This window comes from Sceloporus occidentalis, unplaced genomic scaffold, assembly GCF_023333645.1.
Source record: "Sceloporus occidentalis isolate IW3139 unplaced genomic scaffold, rSceOcc1.0.p SCAF_3, whole genome shotgun sequence".
Lineage (NCBI taxonomy): Eukaryota > Metazoa > Chordata > Lepidosauria > Squamata > Phrynosomatidae > Sceloporus > Sceloporus occidentalis.
The window spans coordinates 178,265,073-178,280,047 of record NW_028316983.1 but is presented as its reverse complement, the minus strand read 5'-3'; the positions used below and the strand labels follow the sequence as shown (position 1 = coordinate 178,280,047).

Genomic DNA, 14,975 nt, shown 5'->3' with positions numbered 1-14,975 from the left:
TAGTCATCCAGCACCATGTCTTCCATTTTGTTGATCTGAAAGTATAAGAAATTACCCAAGGTGTTTGGAAAATTGTTTTTCTGTTTTTCTCCTTCTGGTCTGAGACACCCATATCTCTTTGTTGGAATTCTTGTGTTGCTGAACCTCAGATTTTTCCTGCCTTCAAGACTGTCACTCTGTTTCATACATGAAAAAATATGTTACCCATAATAAAGGAGGAATAGTATTTTGCAAGTCATTTGTTAGGAGGAAAGATTTCCAAGAACCAGACTAGTCTCTCCAAGGACTGTCAAAGCTCCATGTGTTAGGCAGAAGAAGATGTTTAAATGTTACTTTCTTGAAGTAACAAACAAGCAAGTTTAACTTCAAATGATGAAGGCCAAGCATTTTTATCTGTCACTTCTGCATTATTTGTAAAGAAAGGGTAATGAGCCTCAGTAATATTCTGTTGTTTCAAGTACCATTAAAGCACTGTGTTAGATGGAGGCACAGCACTGCCCTTTGAAATGCAAACCAAATATCTTGTTGTGAAACCTTGAAGACATGCGGGAATTAGTGAACACTCTTCTCGCTTCCTACAAAGTTAGGATGTCATTGAGGCAAATTAAGAGATGAAAGCTCATGTTTTACTTCAGATCTTTTGGTTCAGAATGCTCCGAAGCAGCTGCCCTTTGGAGATTTAAAATTAAATTACGAAAAATAATTGCTATAATCCTTCTGCCTAAAACAATTTTTACCATTTACATAGGGTTCTGAACACAGTTTGTATAGTCTATTACTACTGCCACTCCTGCTGGTTTTGTCTGTCATAATCCAATCAACTGATAGAAAAGTATGCTAATGATTTTTAAAATCCCATTTGAGTTGAACATCAGGGGTTCCAGCTTTCTGATGCTTAGCTTTGGAATATCAGTCTGTTCTCAAAAGGAGTTGAGATGAATTCAGTTAATACACGGTTTTGTGGGTTTACCTGTTCAGTGATTAAGTTTTTCCGTTTAGAATTTCAGAGCCGAAAACCTGTTAGATCAGAGCCAAAACCCAGATTTAGTATGGGTTATAATGGACTTTTCCAGAAGCAAGACTTAATCAAAGTCTTAAATTAGGTTTAGTATATGTGAAATAAAACAAAAAGAAAAGAGAAAACAAGAAAAAACGTTAACTATATCCAAAGTATATTTTTTCATAGGGTAGAAAAGCTTGTTGTTGTTGTTGCCCATCTTTTCCCAGTCTGGAACTTGATGCAGGAGGCAATTGCAATCTAAAACAATACATTCTCAAATACCTGTCAGAGCAAGAAGTTCTTCACCTGCCTGCGGAAAGACAGAGAGGAGGGTGCCAGGCTAACTTCTCTGGGAAGTGAGTTCCAGAACATGAGAACACTCATAGGAAAAGCCCTCTTCTAGGAACCCATAAGGTGGTGGGACAGAAAGGTCTTCTCTAGAAGATCTCTGGCCCTACTCATGCTACCGGCCACACTCCGGACCTTGTTTTCTGTTGTAGGTGGAGTGAATGTGATCTGTGTTTGGAGGAATGATCTATAGTTCCTTTGTGGATAAACTACCACCTGATAGGATGGGACCCATAACCTCTGCAAGGGTGGGACTGTACTTTTAATATGCCAAACAGTTATGCACTACGTATTTTATATTCCTAAAGTAACAAAGTCACTTTCAGTCAGTAAATGGTGCTGATATTGTATTGCTTTCCAGTTTTTCTAAAAAACAAAACAAAAATACCCCCAAACAAAAAACCTAGTGTTTGTTTAAACTGGAAAAATACCCCCCCCCCCTTTTCATAGCTTCAAAATTTTCAGAAATTCACATGTCTAGGGAAAACGTGGGGTATAAATAAAGTGAAACATTAAAATACAATGCAGTAATTTAACTCCCTCTATACAAAAAATAATAAAGATACAAGAGCTCTGTCATCTTTTTCATGGGGCTCCCCAGCAATTAGTAGCTAGATAATAAAACCACAAAAGGAATGAGCATGATCAAACCAAAGCACATGAAAACCTAAAGAGCTGAACAATTACTGAAATACCAGTAAAGAGTGGGGCAACTGGGCTTGCAGTGGTAAATTATTCCTGTTTTCAGGCACTCCAATGTAATTGGTATCTTCAGAAACTTTTATTACATCTTTGGTTACTGGAGTTCTTCAGAACTAATAAGGAGGATGCATTTTTCAGCTGAATATCAGTCAAAGAAGTTGGCCCTCTTAGCCATTAGATCTAGTTGGAGAACAATGTGGGTTGTTTTGTTTTAAATCTTATCAACTGTCTCTCTGAATTGATTTGTTTTTTTAAAAATGTACAATAATTTATCTTCCTCTGGGTTTACCTAACAATACAAATTGAAATTCTCCCAGTAAACCATTTCCTAAACTTCATGACATAGGCAAAATTTGAGATTTAAAATGATTAATCACTTAAACACTGCAAAACACTTTTGTATCATTTATATTTCAAAACAGATTGCATAGGGATCAAGTGCACCACTCTTACTCTATAATTTATAGGATGCATTTCATCACAATCATTCTGTATTATGAGTATAGCTGACATGACTGTACATATGTTTTTTATATATTTTTTTCTTTAATGAGTTTAACATTCATTCCTTCTGAAAATGTAAATGGACAGAGAACGTTTTTTTTTGTTCTTCTCATGGTATACTATTGAAATTGTTCCTGTGAAGTATTTATCTCTTAAGTACTCATTTACATCAGGTGTGGGGATCACACAACCCTCCAAATCTGCATAGATTACATGCCCCAGCATTCATCATCATTGACTATGCTGGCTAGATATGCTAAAACATCTGGTGAGCCACATGATTGTCATTCCTCATTTATATTATCATGCCAGAAAGTAACAAGGAGTTGAATTCAGAGTTTGGTTGCTACACCTTTTCCTGAAAGATGATTCCTCTTCTCCTATGATCTTCAGCATCCCTGCTACCCTGTTTTCTGGGTTCCCAAAACTCAAGTACATTGTTGTAGCATAGAGAAAGAAAATCCATAAAAATTTCCTTCATCCTCATTCTTTCTACATAATTTTTATTGTGCACCAGAAGCTTTCTATGGACAAAAGAAACTTTGTTTGGGGGAGGCAAAGTCTGGATCCAGCCCAGATAAAGATATGTAGTAATAAGTATCTCTGTGTTAGTACTAAAGGTCATGCAGATGTTTTTAATCTGACACATTAGTAATCTACAAGTGAGAGCTGCAACAAAATGCTGCAGTGTAGAATACTCCTGTGCATTGTACTTCAGTTATGCTTCCTCCACATTTCTCCACTCTTTTCTTTCCCTTCACCTGGTTTTCTGGTCCCTGCACCTACAGTCATTTATCATTCCACTGAGCATTTTGTTCTGTCCCTTGCTTATTTCTCCACACCTGAAGATATGTTATTATTTTATTCATTTGCAAATATGTATAACACAGCTTGTATCCAAATATTTCCTTGTACACGGTGGCGCCATTTTGTCTCCATAAACAATAGTAGACACAACCCTAACAAAAAGGGAATGAAGCATCTGTTGTTTTTCTCTCCTTTGATTGTACTATAATTTTTAAAGTAATATTACAGATTCCACAGTGTTGAGTTGACTTACAAAGGAAGTCCTAATGAAATCCACAGCTGCTTTTAAGAGACAGTCCATTTGTAGCTTATTCAATACAATATTTTGGTCATCTTGACAATATGTATTAATATTAAAATAGTTGCAATATATGCCATTATTTTCAAAGCTAGTCCCTATCTTTCAGTTCGATATACGTATTAATTTGCATCAGACTGAGGTGGAAAAAAATATGGAAGATTTTGAGAAAGCCACTGAAGCGAAGTCCCCACAAGATTTGAAGAGCTGGCAGTTACAGGGAGAGGTATGTTATCTGTTTCTGAATTCTGTGATTATAATGATTAAACTCTGTAAAACTCCAGTGTGTCTTCACTTGAGTCAAGGAATAGTGACGGGGCAAATAAACATCAATAATAATAATAATAATAATAATAATAATAATACAAGTAGATCTAAATCTAATTACTAATGCAAAACTAGTTGGAATAAGGAATCAAGCCTGATGACAATACCCTTATGTGGAAGAAATAAATACATAGACCACCTCTAGACCTCCCCTGCTTTGAATTAAGCCAAGCTTTTAGTGTGAATGTGGTAAAATAGTTTAAGTCTAAGTCTTCACAGGCCCATGTCTCTTGAAACAATAATATATCAAATTTAGCAATATAGGCGGGATACAGACCGCCCCAAAAGGTCAGCCTGCCGGCACCTGGATTTCTGCCATAGGGAAGCCTCAGCCGCCAAACATGACGCTTGCAACCCCCAAGTGCACAAATGGCGCACTCATGATGTCACAAGCGCAACGTGACATGCGGACACTATGCATCCGTCACGTCGTAATGGCAGCGCCCATGTAGACAGGGTGCCGCCATTTTGATGCCACCAGTACATACTAGGTTTAGGGAGCATCTGCATGGTGCACGCTCCCTAACCCTAGTACTGCCGCTGCCACACCACATTTTGCCTGTCTGTAATGGGCCATAGTTATGAAAGAAAGATCTGTTCCACCAACCAGCAATAGTCTAACAAAGAAGAGTAAGGTGGGAGTTTTGCTGGTGCAGGGAATGCTAATCAAATGTTTGGGAAACCCCTAATATGGGATTTCCAGATCTTATGTTTTGATTGACTTCAATTACTATTCCCATTCCACTCACCTCACAACATTCCACTGCTGCTTCAGGTGGTACATATGCAGATATCATGGGCTTGCCTTCCTCCTGCATTTGGTCTAAACAGTTTTTATTGTGACTTGTAAGAGAGTAAGATATAGGGAAATTGGTTGCCTTGTGACTAAGGGAAGAAAAGGATCCTATAGAGCAGGCGTCAGCAACCCCCGGCCCACGGGCCACATCCAGCCCGGCGAGACCTTGGGACCGGCCCGAGCCCAGTCCTGCTGCCGATTGCCAAAGGCCCTGCGCCGGCGGCAATCGGCGGCAGGACCAGGTCTCTCGCGTGAGGCCTTTGGCCGCTCACGCGAGAGGTTAAAGGCCCAGCGCCCTTGCGCAAGAGGTCAAAGGCTCCACCCCTCGCACGAGAGCCAAAGGCCTCTTGCGCAAGGGTGCGGGGCCTTTGGCCTCTCATGCGAGCAGCCCTCAGCCAGCGGACAGGCAGGGCCAAGGAGCCTCGCTGCAGTGAGGTCTCCTTGGCCCTGCCTGACTCCCTCCACCGGCGGGCGGGTGTCCAGGGCCAAGGAGCCCCGCTGCAGCGAGGTCTCCCTGGCCCTGCCTGGCTCCCTCCACCAGCAGGCAGGTGCCCAGGGCCAAGGAGCCCCGCTGCAGCGAGGTCTCCTTGGCCCTGCCAGGCTCCCTCCGAGCAGGGAAGGAAGGGGGCGGGGGAGGAGGAGGAGGGGGAAGGGGAGGAGGAGGGAGGAAGGAAGGAAGGAGGAAGAGGAGGAGGAGGAGGAGGCAGGAAGAAGGAGGAGGGAGGGAGGAAGGAAGGAGCAGGAGGAGGAAAAGGAGGAGGAAGAAGCAGAAGAGGAGGAGGAGGAGGATTTCCATTCCGTTTGGTGAGTGTGACTTTCCAAAGTGCCTTTCTGTGTATTTTCGGTGCATTTAATGCTAAAAGGTCGGCTGTAACAATGATAGTCGTGATGATGATGATGATGGTGGTGGTGGTGGTGGTGGTGATATCAGTCAGTTTCTGAGGCATGCACTCCTTCTTTCTGAAGGCGAGACAGTGTGACTTTCCAAAGTGTGCTTTCTGTGTATTTTTGGTGCTTTTAATGCTAAAAGGTCTGCTTTAACAATGATAGTGATGATGATGGTGGTGGTGGTGGTGATATTGATATCAGCCAGCTTCTGAGGCCCAAATGTCCTCCATTTTGATCATGCCTAACAAACATGCATTTATATTAACTTTTTAAAAAAATCGTCAAATTTTTCACATGTCCTCCATTTTTTAAAAATGTGTCCTACATTTGAAAATGTCCTATATTATTTAATTATTTATTTTTTGGCTTTGGCCCCCCCAGTTGTCTGAGTGACAGCAACCCGGCCCTCGGATCAAAAAGGTTGCCTATCCCTGCTATAGAGGTTGCTATATTCATTCACAGCTACTTCAGCAGGGGTTATAAGTACCTGATCCTCAGAAATTATAATTCATTCCAGAGCTACAGCTCTGGGATCCATATTGGATAATGGTAAGCTGCTCAACGGACCATGGGATGTGTATGAGTACACAATCCTCTAATGCCAGTTCCTTCCTCTAGTGCCAGTTCCATTGGGATGACTTCCTTTTGAGGTTCTTCAGTATTTAGTATTTTCTGAACTGAGGAATTGAGGGTGTTTAAAGTCATTTCTCTGTTAGGTGGTATCAGAAAACTTCTCCCTCTCCTCTGGCTGCATCAGTGATATGGTAGAATCCTCTGCCCTGCAGCTTCCCCATTATTAAAATATATCATGGTAGGTAGTCTGCAGAAGAGCCAACAGCTAACACTTTTTAAAAACCCATTCAATCTAGCAGTTTTTTCTTTTTTAGAAGAGGGAGCAGGAGAATAAAACACTTCTTTTTCCACTATATCTTAAATGATATACGGTAATTCATAGCTTTTGAAGGTTATTTACAAAGAGTTTGCTTAGGAAGGAGTGGTGATAAGAATTGTGCTCTATATGCCAAGTTGTGTGGGGTAGCATCATTTTGATTTACATTGGCTGTTCCAGTGGTTTTCTTTGAGGTAATTAGTGAGTGTGTTGCAAGCTCACAGAAAACTGTAACAGGTTCAGTTCAGTTCATCTTTATTATGATCGTAGACCAGCACAGGTAAGAAAGGGATACAAAACAAGAGAAAGTAAAAGCAAGGCAAAAACACAGTATTTAAAATATCATTTTAAAATTTAGTGTGGAAGGGCAAGATTGGTACTAGCCTACTGCAGATGTCATTGCCTGACTAATTTTTAACTGCAGTTCACAGAATCTGGCAACATTATACCTTATATCAGGGTTGGTATCTTAAAGCAACAAAAAAAATATGTAAAATTGATTGGTGTGTCCTTGATCTTTATACAATAAAGGTGAAATAAGGTTAAGGCGGATGTCCCTGTAGTATGAATATGAGCACTGGAGTGATACATGCTCTTTTGTCTCTATTTGGCCAGAGTCAGAGGGGAATAATCTGTGTGAGAAGGGGATCTTCTTATATTGGCCTTCAAGGACAGTAGAGAGAAGGGCATGGCATAGTGCCAAAGTAAAGGCTTTCTGGTGTTTCAGTACAGAAACAAGAAAACATACTTTCAGAGGAACAAACTGGCTTTAGGAAAAGCCGATCCACCATAGACCAATGGCTTGTACTCCAGCACCTCATTGAAAGGTATGCCACCTGATTGTTGTAATTTTCCAGAAGTTCATCAGAGGACTCAGTTAATATCAGGTCATTCCAAAGACACCGAAGGCAATCGGAGGTCAATACCTCACTTATTGTTTGGTTTAGCTGTGTGTGTGTGTGTGAGAGAGAGAGAGAGAGAGAGAGAGAGAGAGAGAGAGAGAGAGAGAGGTCCATTTGGCTTGCTGATAAATCCTTCCTAGTGGTATTAAAGAGAATTGGTAACAGTCCTTGCTGTGTGTCTCGTGGGTGAAGCTGCTTAGTTATAGTCAAATTGGAAGATAATCACTTTCAAGCCTAGGCATGACTTCTAGGTCATTGGCATAGGGGAGGAGATCCTTAGAAGTGATATATATCTAACAGGGAATATTTGAAAAATGAAAAAAAGTCCTTCATTTTAAACAACATAAAAGGTATAATGTATTCTTTAAGTTATTAGAACTCTTTTGTAAACAGATGGGAGCCAGTCTGTAGCAGTAATATCAATAGAATATGGGTTATGTTCAAGATCTTACTATAAGAAAATCTTGCCACTCCTTCTGAGTTCCAACAGCCCCTATTGATCTTGTTAGTCACAGTATGGAGGATAATTTTATAAGAGTGTAAAATCCGAGTAGAGTTTACATTGTCTGCTCTTTGCAAAGGCTGGACTTGTCTCAGTTCATTCCCACATCTGTGTGTCAGGGTTAAAAATCAACAACAGAAAAAAAATCATGAAATAGTTGGACAGCAATAAATAACTGAAAGTTATGAAATAGTAAAACTGCGACAAAATCTAGAACATAATATGCTACTGCAATGAAGACACCAACTATACTTCATCTCTTAGAAGTCCAATAGTACAATGCTGAGTCCATATATTTCTTCCCATTCATTAGGGCTAAATATATTGATGGAGCCATAAATGGTAGACTAAACCGTAGTGTCCCTTTGTGTTATAAGGCCTTGCCTCCTTTGGTCTTGACCATTCTGTATTGCTTAGAGTGGTCTGAAGAAGATTGGTACTCTTATTAGCTCAAATATGGGAAGTCTGTTTCACATACAGAACTCTGACATGGCAGCTTTGGTTGATTGGTTGGTTGATTGTTGTTATCGCCCACCTTTTTCATAAAACTGAGAGTCAAATAATTCACTTGGGAATCTACTCACATTGAGATTAAAATGCAGGAAATGAAAGATCAAGGATATATAGGAATGTTGGGGATGTTGCCAGCATAGGCTGCCCCATCCTCAATTTTAGACATTACATATTTTAAAAAAAATGCTTGGATAGAGCTTATTTCTATTTATTTTGTTGGACTAGGAAATAGGAATGGGATCAGCAGATAGGATTCTTTTTGGGGGGATGGAAATAAAAATGGAAAAGAGGAAAGGTGTAGTTGGCTGTGGAAAAGTCTTAATTTAGGGAAACAGTGAAGTACAGCTACTGACATGGGTTATCAGATGTGCTTTTCTGATGCAAAAGGCTAAATGAAATTAATCTGAGCATGTTACTTACTGTATACAGTCTACTGTCGCTTCATGCTCAATGTGCCATCTGAATGCAGATTCAGAGTAGCATAATATTGTAAACCATATATTATTGCTTTTCTTACATTTAAAACCAGTGCGGTTACAGCACTGCTCTTCTGAACACTAATAGTCTTGCATTGATTTTATTTTATTTTTTCCTTGTTGAACTCTTCTAATTGAAAGCATCTGTTCTGCTGGTAGTTGTGCAAGGTAGCCTAGGGCATCCTTCTGTTGCCTTTAACAAGGCTTTGTAACCCCCTAGAGTTGTCTTTAAAACACATTACAGTTGCTTGTTCATTAATAAAGAAAAAGAACATTAAAACTGAATAGTTTACTATGGTTCAGCAAAGGGAAAGAATTGATACTTCAGAAAAAGTGGTACATCAGTAACAACTAGAAGTCTGCTTCAAGATTCTGTATGATGCAAAGCAATAAAAATGGTTAGAACTAAAGGGATTGTGCTGTAACAAACACACTAATAAGCCCAGTACACAGATTAGCTTACTGAAAGAAAACTAATTTATCAAAATTAATGAAGGCCCAAAAAAGATGGACCAAATAAAGTGGCTGCTGGCCTCTTTGGGGGCATGGCATTCATATGATGCATGCCAGAAGCCATGCACCATGCTGGCTAGACCCAGCCCTTTTAGGAGCAGATTTAATCCTGGTTTGGGACTGTGACAGTGGCCTACTTTGGGAGCAGGCCATATGGTCACTACAGTCCCAGCCTGATTGGGGCCAGAGCACTTCAAGGCTGCTCCTTCCAGGCCATCTGCTGTGGCCCTAAGTCTTAGTTGACAGTTTCCTACTGAGCTGCATGGAAGGAGCTCTTTAAACAGTTAATTAAAATAAAATTTAACTACTGACCTAAACTCAATGAAATATAACATGCCAATTGACTCTTCGCAAAACTATTGTACCTCTCATCAACTCTCCAATCAATATCTCCTAACACCTACATCTCAGTTGCAGGCCTGAAATTATCATTCTCTGACTTCAAAGATGGCATGGGAGGAATACTGGAGCAGTATTTGGCTGCATTTCTCCACTCCTTGGTTTTCCACTAACTGGTCCTTTTATTTATTCATAATTCACTTAGCCTCCCAATTTCTTCTCTCAAAATATTCCAGTTTCCCTCATAATCACATGACAACGAACTGATCAGAATTGCACATGACAGATTCTAAAGGAGTTGTGCTCCAGGCATCCTGGAATATTCTGCCCATGCAGTCTATTGCCGCAGTTGATGTAGCACATAGGCTGTTCTTGTGCAGTCCCATTTCATAGGAGTGTATCATACCTGAGTGGAACCGCCATGCTCCCATCGCCCCAGCGTCATCTATCTGCGATGGGAGTCTCCTGGTGGGATCGCTCCTGGCGCTATTAAAGGGGAACGCTTCCGTTTTCGTCATGGAAGTGTTCTCATAATTGTTTAAAAAGGGGGGCTTTTAAAATAACGGATCAAAAGAGGTGAATGATCTCTTTTAAAAGGGAGAAATAATTCACTTCTGAGATAGGCTCGACCTCCTGAAAGACCTTATCTTCTTGCCATGAGCCTACCAGATATTTGAAAACTTTAAGAGAGGAAGTTGTCTTTTGGGCCCTACCACTATAAAAGACATAGGAGTTTATCACAAGGGGGAGAAAGCATCATGCTCCTGTTTTTTCCCTGTTACCATTGTGCAGTTTCACAATAGCGCAATAGCAATGAAACAGTAACGGGAGATGATCACACCTAAACCAAAAATGATGCAGTTCCACTTTAATTGCAGAAGAATAGCGCTTTTAGTGTACATACCTGAAGCATTATGGTTCCATTTTTGTAGTCTCTACACAGGCAGAGAAGAGATATCCTGGCGGTTCTCCCCTCCCCCCCTCCCCACTGTCATTGCTGTTATTTTGAATAGCAAGCTGGAAATGAAACCACAATTGCAGAAATGCACAATTGTGCAATTGTAATGTTTTATAAGTAATAACATTTATATTGCGCTTTTGAGATGTTATTAATGATTTAAATCATTAATATAATGTGACAGGAACATGACACTTTGATAACTTGTGGGCAATGTGATCATCCCGACGTCGTGTGATCATCTTCTTCACAATTGCACAATGGTAACAGGGGGGAAAATGGGAGCATGACAATTTCTTCCCCATGTGATAAACTCCATAGAATCATAGATGTATTGAGGTTCCAAACCAATTAGAGTTTAATATTATCATCATCATCCTGAATTCAGACCGGAAGCATATTGGACTGGAAGCCCATGTAATTCCTTCAGAACTGAATGTGGTTCCAGTAAACAGTCTAGCTAATGTATTTTGCATCTTCAAGGACAGCCTGACTTAGAGTGAATTGCAGTAGTATTATCAGGAAGTTACCAGTGCATGGACTGCTGTGGCTAAATTATTGCTTTCCAGGAAAGTCTGTATCTGCTAAACCCGTCAAATCTGATCCTAGGCACTCTGAGCCATGTCTATCTAGGCCTTCAGCAAAAAAGATGGCTTTAGGACTTCCACAACTATACATCCTCTCCTTCAGGGGGAGTGCAGTCCCATCCAGGGCAGGGAACCTACCCAATTCCCAGACCAGAGTGCCACCATTTTACTGGGATTCAGCTTTGCTTGGCTGGCTGCTGGTTGGTTGGTTGGTTGGTTGGTTGGTTGGTTGGTTGATTATTATCACCCCACATTTACCCAGAGTCCTCATCCAAATCTGAGATAGACTCTTCTGGTCCATGGAGGTAACCAGTTCAAAATTCTCAAACTTGTGAGCAGGGGGGACAATATCATACATGAGTATTATAGCTTTCAGTTTTATCAGTACATATAATTTTTACAAGTGGATTGTTCCTTTTTCTTTCAAATTTAAAAAGAAGCACCTTTTTCTATGTTTTGATACAACATGCTTTCTTTTTATCATTTCTAAACTTTTCAATGTATCTAAGAGCTACCTGTTACCTGATTTCAGCTACAGAGAAGGCAATCGATTTGGAGCATGCCAGGGTTTTGTTTTTGTTTTTTTCAAATTTTTGAAAACAATTTGGTCCATCCTTGACTTAACCTTCTCTTGTATGAATTTATACTCCGAAAACTCATCTTTGTTAGTTACTTATTAGGGATTTTCTTGATTATTTGCTCTTCTCTGTAGAACACTGATTAACATTGTGAAGCCTGCCAAGTCTGAAGATTAAAGGACAGCATATTTTCATTTATATTTCTAAAGTCCATTCCGATTCCAAAACTACTGCTAATCCAAGAAACAATTTACTTGAATTTTAACTCCATTCTTCATATTTCCCTGAGCAGAATAAATTAGATAATAATGGTCATGAATGCTTTCAGGGTTTTCCCTGAAGATTCTGTGTAATAAACTAACACAACTACTCTGTTCAATCCATTCCGTAAGAGACTCAAATTTTACAAAGTTATTTTTGAGAAGAATGAACAAAGGCAAGAGAAAATGGTCTAACGTGCTTATGCTTCCTCTAGAACAGTGCTTCTCAGACTAATGTGAAGGACTGGCAATTTCCCCAAAATGTTTGCGATATGCCAGGGATCAGCACCATATTTGTACCCACTTAGTACAATTGTTTCAGTCTTTGCTGGAATCAGCACCATATTTGCCTGGGACCAGCAGTCAATGGCTCAGGGACTGACACTAGTCCAGGGATGATTGCTTTGAGCAGCATTGCTCTAGAAGATACAAATGTGAGTGTCTATATGAAGAAAGGACAAACTGACAAAAAAATCTGTGGCACTTTAAAGACAAGAGGCAACATATGATCTGAGAAGGGAAAGGTGCCTCACCTTGAAATGTTGAAATGAGGCATGTGCAAGCATGCACACATGCATACATACACACTATAAGTTAATAGTGTTAACAACTAATCAATTACTCATAGCATTGTTTTTCATGGACTCACTATGGCCTCTGAGTGTTATTCAAAATGATGGATATACTTATATTAGCTTACTAGCTCTAAGATGTTTATACTGTCAGCAAGAGCTATGTGAATGGCCTCTTAATGTAATTGTCACTGTCAATAAACTTTTGTATTTAATTTTCCTATTATGTCACAATCTACAGCCCCTCCACCCCGCACATATGCGATATGTATTGCATAGCTGTCTGAAATTCTGGTTAGCATTTTATGTACCAGAGGAAGTGGTCTATAGTTCACAAAAGCATACATTACATAAAACTTGTTTTCTTTTTTAATGCTACCAAAGCATGATGTTCATTTTTCTGCAACAACTGATGAGGCTACCCCCTTTAGGAAATGTGTAGACACATCAGTTACTAAGATAAGACACTGATTACAAGTTCTCTAAACTATTCTGCATTCCATGGCTAAATGGCACCCAATACATCTTGGGAGTCATTGATCCTCCTCACAACTGTATGCAAACCTACTCTTATAACTGTGAGCCCAGCATGTTGTTAAGTTGCTGCAACAGACTGATGTGGCTACCCACTTTAGAAAATGTGGTGAAGAAGCATTAGTATGGTGAAGACCTAATTTACCTGTGTCATATATTGAATACATGGATGACATGTTGTTATTATTCTTTTAGATGAACAGTTATTTTTGTTTTCCAAGAAACAGTTCTTTACTTAATATATTCCACCACTTATATTTTCCAGTTGCAGAGATTACACTTAGAAAGTGCAGTGAAATCGGGAAGACAAAAAACCCTTGAAACAGAAAAGCAAAAACTAGACAGAGAGAACAGAAGGCTGAAGAGCAAAGTGAAAGATCTTCAGGATCATCTTGACAGGAAAAGTACACTGCTCACAGTTCATTTGTGTGGTGATCTCAAGACACCACACAATGAAAAAATAGCAAAAAAATAAGGTATGATACCAAGCAGCTTAGCAACAATAGCTAACCCCCTCCCCAAAAAAGAGAAAAGAAAAATGACATTGATTTGAACTATGTACTTCTAAGGATTTTGAATCCGTGCCATTGATATTTAGACACTAGGTATGGACATATACATAATTTGAAGACCTCTGTGTTTAATATATAGACATTAGGACACAGGACTTTCTAACCATTTCTAAGCTTAGTGCCTTCTGTGCACAATGTTTTATGACACAATTCATGTGTGAAGGCAGCTTTGCTTGCATGTAGTATTTCTACTCTTTTCTGTTATAATTTTGATTCTCTGTATTATCATTTACATTAGAATGTGACAGGTAATGATAAAAGAAAGAGCACCATCCTATAAATGTACAGTAAACACATAAAGAAAACAAAAATAATGACCATGGAGAATCTACACAAATTCAACCTACACAATGAAGATGTAGAAATAGTAAAAGAGTTCTCATTCCTGGGATCAAACATTGATAGGAACAGGGGTTGCAGCTAGGAAATTGGAAGAAGATTAAGAATGGGGAGAGTGGCAAGAACTAAGCAGAATAGTAAAGGACAAGAGGTCTTGTAGATGTTTCATCCAAGGTCACAATGGGTCAAGAATGACTTGAGGGTGGTTAACAACAGCAACAAAAACAACAAAAGCAAAACTATAATTCTTTGACAGTTGTTTGTAGTTACTTTTTTCTGCTAAAGCTGTTTTTCAAGGCTGTTATTCAGAATTTCATATAATGCATCTTCACTGAGGCCTAAATCTAATTGTTAGGTCCAAATAATGCAGTCACCTTAATTCCCTTGATTCCTTATATAGGAGAAAGATGAACTATAAGTAAGTAAATAAATAAATAAAGACTCAATGAGATAAAGAAAATTATGTAACAATTGATTATCAAGTACCCATTGTTTTAATGGATATATGTTATAACTCACCCTCTGGATACACGGGGGGCGGGGGAACAGGGGGAGGAAAGAAAGATGGCATCAGGAAGTTGATAGTGGAGCAGTCTCTGAAAATGAGGAGATGGGGGCTGGGGAAACCCCAGTAGGAGATGGCAGATGCTGAAGATGAGAACCTCTATCCTTTGCTGAATGGCAAAGAGAGACGTGTTGAGGCCACTGACAGTTAAATCTAAGATGCTAATTAATTAGGCCTCAGGTGGTATTGAGATAGCCAGCGACAAA

General features: G+C 39.5%; 1 protein-coding gene across 1 annotated transcript in view; it reads left to right on the top strand.

Annotated features, from left to right (window-relative positions):
• LOC149317164 (coiled-coil domain-containing protein 102B-like) overlaps positions 1–13,768 on the top strand; it is a 35,407-nt gene extending 21,639 nt beyond the window's left edge. Inside the window, exons 6-7 of the mRNA XM_089518833.1 lie at positions 3,769–3,885; positions 13,559–13,768. Coding sequence (XP_089374959.1) covers positions 3,769–3,885; positions 13,559–13,768 — 327 coding nt within the window. The remainder of the gene's footprint in view (positions 1–3,768; positions 3,886–13,558) is intronic.
• Positions 13,769–14,975: the final 1,207 nt, after the last annotated feature.